Genomic DNA, 5,566 nt, shown 5'->3' on the forward strand with positions numbered 1-5,566 from the left:
TTTGGTTTTCCGAAGCCCCGAAGCGCGCAGCCGGGCCGGAGCCCGCGGGGGAGCGCCTGGAAGCGGGGGGCTCGGGGCACCTGCCCGGAGCCGCCCGAGCCGCTCCCCCGGGACCCGTGCTGGCTCCCCGGGCTCACCCAGGAAGAGCCGCCGCTGGGGCGTGGCGGCCGCGAGACGCTGGAAGGCGCCGGGCGGCCCCCGGCCTTTCTCCCCAACTTCTTCGCCTCCTGCCCCGCCGGAGCCCCGCGGAAACCCTCCCGAACGGCCCGTCCCCCAAGCGAGCTCGGGGCCACTCACGTATCTCTTGAGCTTCCTTTCGGGGGGCGACTTGATGAGCCAGCCGGTGCAAACCACATCGCCCGCGCTCATGGTCTTCCCCTGGGCTTCTCGAGCTCCGAGCGACCGGCCTCCGGCCTCCAGACTCAGCCTCCAGCCTCCAGCCTCCACTCTCTGGGGAGGCGGAGGGGGAGGAGGAGCGAGACGACGAGGGGGAGGGCGAGGAGGAGGGTGACAAGAGAAAGGAGGGGGAGGAGAGTGAGGAGGAGGAGTGTGAGGAGGAGGGAGGAGGAGGAGGATGTGGAGGAGGAGGAGGAGGAGGAGGAGGATGTGGAGGAGGAGGAGGAGGAGGAGGAGGATGTGGAGGAGGAGGAGGAGGACGAGGAAGAGGAGGACGAGGACGAGGACTAGGAGGAGGAGGACGAGGAGGACGAGGAGGGCGAGGAGGAGGGCGAGGAGGAGGAGGAGGAGGAGGAGAAGGGAGCCTGCGTGTGGGGCCGCGCGCCCGTGTTCCTGCTAATTTGAAAGTAGCCGCAGCGCGCAGCCTCCTAGCGCCGGCCTCTAGGCCGGCCGCTCCGGTCCCCTGGGTTTGTTGTTGCCACCAGAAGGAAGTCGTGACATTGCTCGGGGAGCCCGGCAGCCCCAGACCGCCCTCCCACCGGAGGCGCAGCATGCCGCGCGCCCCGCCAGCCGCCAGCCTCCAGCCGCTAGCATCAGCCGCCGCCGCCGCCGCCGCCGCCGCCGCCGCCGCTGGGCTGGGCCCGGAGGCCAGGCGGGGCGGGGGGCGGCGGGGGAGGGGAAGGGAAGGGGGCGGCCGGCCCCCCAGCCCCAGGGCGCTGGGGAGCGGGGCCGGCCAAGGCCGCAGCCTCCTCTGGCTCCCGCCCAGCCTCCTTAGTCACCGGCCCTCGGGGAGCTGTTCGGGAGTGTTTGTTGTGGAAGAAGAACAGGGAAAGAGATCAGGCCCCGGGCAGAAAGGGAAAAAGCCTGGATCCCCCGCTGGACCAGAACCAGACAAGGGCGGCCCCCTCCCTCCCAGGCTGTCTGCCTCCCTTTCCCCCTATCTCTCTCCCTCCCTCCCTCCGTCTGTCCCTCCCTCCCTCCCAGGCTGTCTGCCTCCCTTTTTCCCTCCCTCCCTCCCTCCCTCCCAGACTGTCTGCCTCCCTTTTTCCCTCCTTCTCTCCCTCCCTCCATCCCTCTTTCCCTCCTTCCCTCCCTCCCTCCCTCCCTCTTTCCCTCCCTCCTTCCCACTTTCCCTCCTTTCTTCCCTTCCTCCTTCCCTGCCAGCCTCCCAACCTCCTGCTTCTTTTCCTGCCTCCCTCCCTCTTTTCCTGCTCACCTCCATCCTTCCCTCTTTTCCTCTCTCCCTCCTTCCCTCTTTCTCTGCCCACTCCCTCCCTTCCTCTTTCTCTCCCTCTCTCTTTTCCTGTCTCCCTCCCTCCCTGTTTCCCTCGCTGCCCGCCTCCCACTTCTCTTGCCTCTCTCTCTCCCTTTCTGCCTCCTCCCTCCTTTTCTCCCTCCCTGTCCACCTCCGCTCTTCCTCTTCAGTGTGGCGATGGCCCACTCTTTCCTTTCCCCCGGGAGACAACGGGGCTGCTCCCCATGTCCACACTGATGCCCTTCTCCTGCTCCTGCTCCTCCTCCATCTTTTGGGAAGGGGAAGGGGAGTTAGGGGCTGCGGAGGAGGAGCCCAGCAGCAGCTGGCACAGTGTACAGGGAAGGGGGAGATTGGGCGCCAGGGCCTTTTGCATTTCATTCCTGCCCCAGGTGAGAGGGCTTGTTTGCAAAAGGATTTTTTAATTCATAGAGAATCCAGCTTGAACAAAACCTGGCCTGGAACAGGAGTTTTCCACATGGAATGATGATGTAGGACACCGCTCAGACTCTACAGGGAGGCACTGGGCTGCCCTCAGCCAGCCTCCTCTCTCCTTCTCTGTTCTTAAAAGGGATTTGGCAAGAGTAAGAGGAGAAAATGGTAGGGCAAGGAACTGGCTCCAACCCAGCCCATTAGCCACAGAGCTGGGACTAGAACCCCAATAACTGCACCCAAAGTTCTTCGGAATATATTATCTTATTGTTGGCTCCTTTGATTTTTACGTCACATTCATTTCTAGACAGCTCCTTCCCCTCCTCCCTCTAGTAAACAATCCATCCTTGTAACAAAGATTTTTCAAGAAAAGGGAGGGAAAAAAGAATTTAGCAAAATTAGCCAGCCAAGACATCCACAAGTGGAAAGTCCAAGCAACGCTCCCTGCCCACGGTCTCCCGCAATGGCAACGACACAGAACCAGGGGATGCACTGAGGGCCAGACTCGGCCAGTAGAATGCCACCGTATCCATCCACACGGTGGCAATATTTGTGTGTGCCATGTTCTTGTTTCGGCTTCTTTTCGTGTCAGTTCATTTAAGTCTTCCCAGGTTTCTCAGAATTAGTCATGTTCATAATTTCTAACACATTCCATTGCATTCGTGACCCACATTCCTCAAACAATGGAAACCGACTTTATTTCCAATTCTTTCTTTGCTATTATAGAAAGTCTAATTAGGAGCATTTGATCATATATGGAACCTTTCTGTCTTAACTCCTCAGAATATATAACTAAAAGATCTCTGGGTCAATGGCTCTGGATGCTTCCATCACTTTTAAAACAATTCTAAACTGCTTTTTAGAACGATTAGATTAATTTACAAGCAGATCGACCATACCTTCCAAGAGACCCCCTCCTGCCCACCGACTAATGGGTATTTCTAGCTCGTCATCTTGGCCTTTGCACTGACTATGAGGTTAAATGTCTTTGTTGATTTGACTCGTATTTCTCCTGTTATGAAGGATTTGGAGCAACCTCCCCTTGATTGCTAATAATTTGCAGTTCTGCTGGAAACATTTATGTCATTTGACTCTATCGATTGGAGAAATGACTCTTGGGTTTTTCTATTTGTGTTAGCTCCCTATATGTTTTGGATCACAAACTCTTATCAGAGACGATTGGATGCAAAGATTTCTTCCATGTCGATAGTTTCCCTTCTTAGCCCAGCTACATTGATTTTTTTCATGGAAAAGCTTTTCAATTTTGTGTCATCCAAATTAGCTATTTTTTTGGTGATCTCCTCCATTCCTCATTTGGCTCAGAATTCTCCTCTTGGCCACAGCTGTGAAAGGTACTTGATCGGGTTCCATTCTAAATTTTTTATAGCGTAGCCTTTTCTATTGAGATTACATATCTATTTCGAGCTAATTGTGATAGATAGCAAAAGATGCCAGTCTAAACTTCATTTTTTGCCAAGTTGCTTTTCAGTTTTCCCAAAAGCTATAGTCAAATAGGATTTAAGTAGATTATGTTCTCAAGCTTATCTAACATTGGGATATTAAGTTTAATTTCTTTTTTCTGATTCCCGTTTATCCTGTTTGTTCAACTGATGGGCTTTTTGGGAAAGATTATTTCATTTTAATATAACTTTATCTCTAAACATACTATTCCCCCTTTATTCCTCCTTTCTTTCATCATTCCCTTTGCTTGTAGTCTCTACATTGTGTTTTATTGTCATAGCTTACATTAATAGACTGTTGGTGGCGCTAGAAAGCAATTTGGAACTATGCCCCAAAGTTACTAAACTGTGCACACCTTCTGACCCAATGATATCACTACTACACCATTACTTCAAGGATATCAAAGAAAGAGGAAAAGGACCCCTGTGCACAAATGTCATTTATAGCAGTTTATTTTATAGTGGCACAGAACAGGCAATTAAGAGGGTACCTGTTAATTGGAGAATGGCTTAACAAATTATAACTCATGAATATAATGGAATACTATTGCAGGTTTCAGAGAAATCTAGGAAGACTGATATGAACTGATGCAGATTTAGTTTAATCTAAACTAATCAAACTAATTTACACAATAACAACACTATAAAGAAAAATAACTTTAAAAGACCAAGAATTCTGACCAATGTGATGACCAGAATTCCCAAGTACCAAATATGAAGCATGTTACCCACCTCTTCACAGAGAGGCATAGACTCCAGGATGCAAATGAAAATTATTTTTTTGGACAGAGCCAATGAGGAAATTTGTTTTGCATCATTGTGAATATCAGTTATGAGGTTGTTGTTGTTTTGTTTTGTTTTGGTTTTTTCCAATGTGTGAACAGGGGTAGAGATAGAATCACCTCCCCAAATGAGAATAGAATAAAAGGAAGGTAAGAAAGAATCACAGAAAAGAAGAACAACTTTGAGAGTTACATTTAAATTTACTATATAATTCAAAAGAAAAACAATCCTTACATCAGAAGTGTCAAACACAGCGTATAGCATGAACCTGCTATGCTCCCAAGTGCTGCCAAATGAGATTAAAATGTAATTGAGAAAAATTTAACTAAATCAATAAAAATACAGGAAAACATAAGCAGCATTATATTTTTTTTTGAGGAAGAACCATTTTTATTCCTTTCTGGAGATGATAGAATGAATTTTGTTATTAATTATCCATTTTAGTTCATGGGCTACTTCTTTTACCGACAAATTTTACTTACAATCATAAAGAGTTCTACAATAGGAATATTAATTTAATTTTAACAATTTTTAAAACTTCTAAATAAAAAAGTTCTTTAGAATTCTTTAGAAACTTGGAGTATGAAAACTGCAAATATTCTCACATTATAACTGACAAACTCCCCAAAGTGCATTTGAAATTTCTTGAGCTTTTCTCATCAATACTTTGAGCGTTCTTTTTTTCCTTTTAAAATTAATGTATTTTAACATATTTTTTAAATTTCAAGTTACAAATTCTTTCTTTTTCTCTAGTCTCTCCACCAGACATTTACAAGGCTAGCAATATGATATCCATTATATATGCGAAGTTGTGAGAAACATTTCCATATTAGCCATGTTGCAGGGGGGGGAGGCGGGGAGAGGGAAGGCAAGAAAAATAAAGAAGGTGAAAAACAGTATGTTTCAATCTGCACTCAAAATTCATCAGTTCTTTCCCTGGAGGTGGAGAGCATTTTTTCAACACAAGTCACTTGAAATTATCTTGAATCATTGTATTGATCAGAGTAGCTGATTCTTTCACAGCTAATCATTTCACAATTTTGTTGTTACTGTGTACAATGATCTCCTGGTTCTGTTTGTAAAAGTCTTTGCTTATTTCTTTTTAAAAATATTTATTTTAAACATTCTTTTCTTCTTAAATTTCAAATTCCAAATTATTTCCTCCCTCCCACTCTACCCATTGAGAAAGCTGATATCAATTTTAGCTGTGAAATCAATCAAAGTATATTTCCATATTAGTCAT

General features: G+C 47.6%; 1 protein-coding gene across 1 annotated transcript in view; it reads right to left on the minus strand.

Moving 5' to 3' along the window:
* Positions 1-509, minus strand: part of GAB3 (GRB2 associated binding protein 3) — a 170,824-nt gene extending 170,315 nt beyond the window's left edge. Inside the window, exon 1 of the mRNA XM_074276980.1 lies at positions 298-509. Within this exon, the coding sequence (XP_074133081.1) occupies positions 298-369 (72 nt within the window). The 5' untranslated portion in view covers positions 370-509. The remainder of the gene's footprint in view (positions 1-297) is intronic.
* Between the last annotated feature and the right edge of the window lie 5,057 nt (positions 510-5,566).

This window comes from Sminthopsis crassicaudata, chromosome X (assembly GCF_048593235.1).
Source record: "Sminthopsis crassicaudata isolate SCR6 chromosome X, ASM4859323v1, whole genome shotgun sequence".
In the NCBI taxonomy this organism is placed as follows: domain Eukaryota; kingdom Metazoa; phylum Chordata; class Mammalia; order Dasyuromorphia; family Dasyuridae; genus Sminthopsis; species Sminthopsis crassicaudata.